This window comes from Etheostoma spectabile, chromosome 8 (genome assembly GCF_008692095.1).
Source record: "Etheostoma spectabile isolate EspeVRDwgs_2016 chromosome 8, UIUC_Espe_1.0, whole genome shotgun sequence".
NCBI classification, from domain to species: domain Eukaryota; kingdom Metazoa; phylum Chordata; class Actinopteri; order Perciformes; family Percidae; genus Etheostoma; species Etheostoma spectabile.
Genome location: NC_045740.1, coordinates 30,611,902 through 30,612,842, shown reverse-complemented (window position 1 = coordinate 30,612,842; position 941 = coordinate 30,611,902). Strand labels below are relative to the sequence as shown.

Sequence of the window (941 nt, the reverse complement as noted above, 5' to 3'; positions counted from 1 at the left end):
CTGAGAACTGAGGACAGAGTTTCACAGCTTCTCTCTGACAGGTTACAGCCAGTCAGCCTGAAAAGACATGTACACATTTGACAACAATGCTCTTGATATTTCATGTTATTAAAGGTGCAGTAAGTGATCCTAATCCAATACACTTTTTTGCCAAATTCAGTGAATCTCTCCCCACGGCCACCTACTGTAGCTGTCTGTTTTCTGTGTGTGCTGAAAAAAACTCCAGTGTTCCTACACAACCCTGGTTGTTGGGGGCAGCATGTAAATGTGATGGCGCCAGCCATGAGTTATCAAGATAAAAAGTTCACTGGCAAACAGCAATGGAGAAAAAGGACTGAAGAAATACAAATTATAAAAGTAGTATATTCAATTCAACTCACTTTATTTCTCATTTCACTGAGTACCTGCATAAAATAAAGTTGTTTATCATCAGTCCCAGTGCAAATTAATAAATGAAAGAAAAAAATCTAAACAGCATAGTAGGGTGATACATGATAATTGAACCTCTTGGTACTAGAATAACAGTATAAATTGCTGTTTGATTCCACTTAATGGTGCAGTGGAGTTTACATGATTTTAAGTTTAAGATATTTCGTAGGAACTCTGGTGATTCCCGCCCCTTATGAGTAGATTCTTTGTGTTTGTCTAATCGTGTTTGTGTTGGTCAGTCAGCCTTAACAGAAATGTCAAAATCAGACACCACTGGTCTTAAAAGTAAATCTGATTTGAAAAGACATTGTTTAAAATGTTAAGATTTTTAATGTCCAATTTTATGAAACTCTTCAAACCCACTGTGAAACTTTACAATCAGCTTAATTCTGACCTGAGAGTTTCAAGTGTACATAGTTTATTCTCCAGTCCAGCAGACAGCAGCTTCACTCCTGAATCCTGCAGGAAGTTGTTACCCAGATCCAACTCTCTCAGACTAGAGGACTGGGAGC

General features: G+C 37.8%; 1 protein-coding gene across 2 annotated transcripts in view; it reads right to left on the bottom strand.

The window, feature by feature from the left end:
- LOC116693370 (NACHT, LRR and PYD domains-containing protein 12) overlaps window positions 1-941 on the bottom strand; it is a 16,082-nt gene that overhangs the window by 3,339 nt on the left and 11,802 nt on the right. Inside the window, exons 11-12 of one of the 2 annotated variants that reach the window (XM_032522292.1) lie at window positions 824-941; window positions 1-57 (exon numbers count right to left, since the gene is read on the bottom strand). The exon at window positions 1-57 is cut by the window's left edge and continues 117 nt beyond it; the exon at window positions 824-941 is cut by the window's right edge and continues 56 nt beyond it. In XM_032522292.1, coding sequence (XP_032378183.1) covers window positions 1-57; window positions 824-941 — 175 coding nt within the window. The remainder of the gene's footprint in view (window positions 58-823) is intronic. The other variant, XM_032522293.1, reaches the window with a different exon arrangement.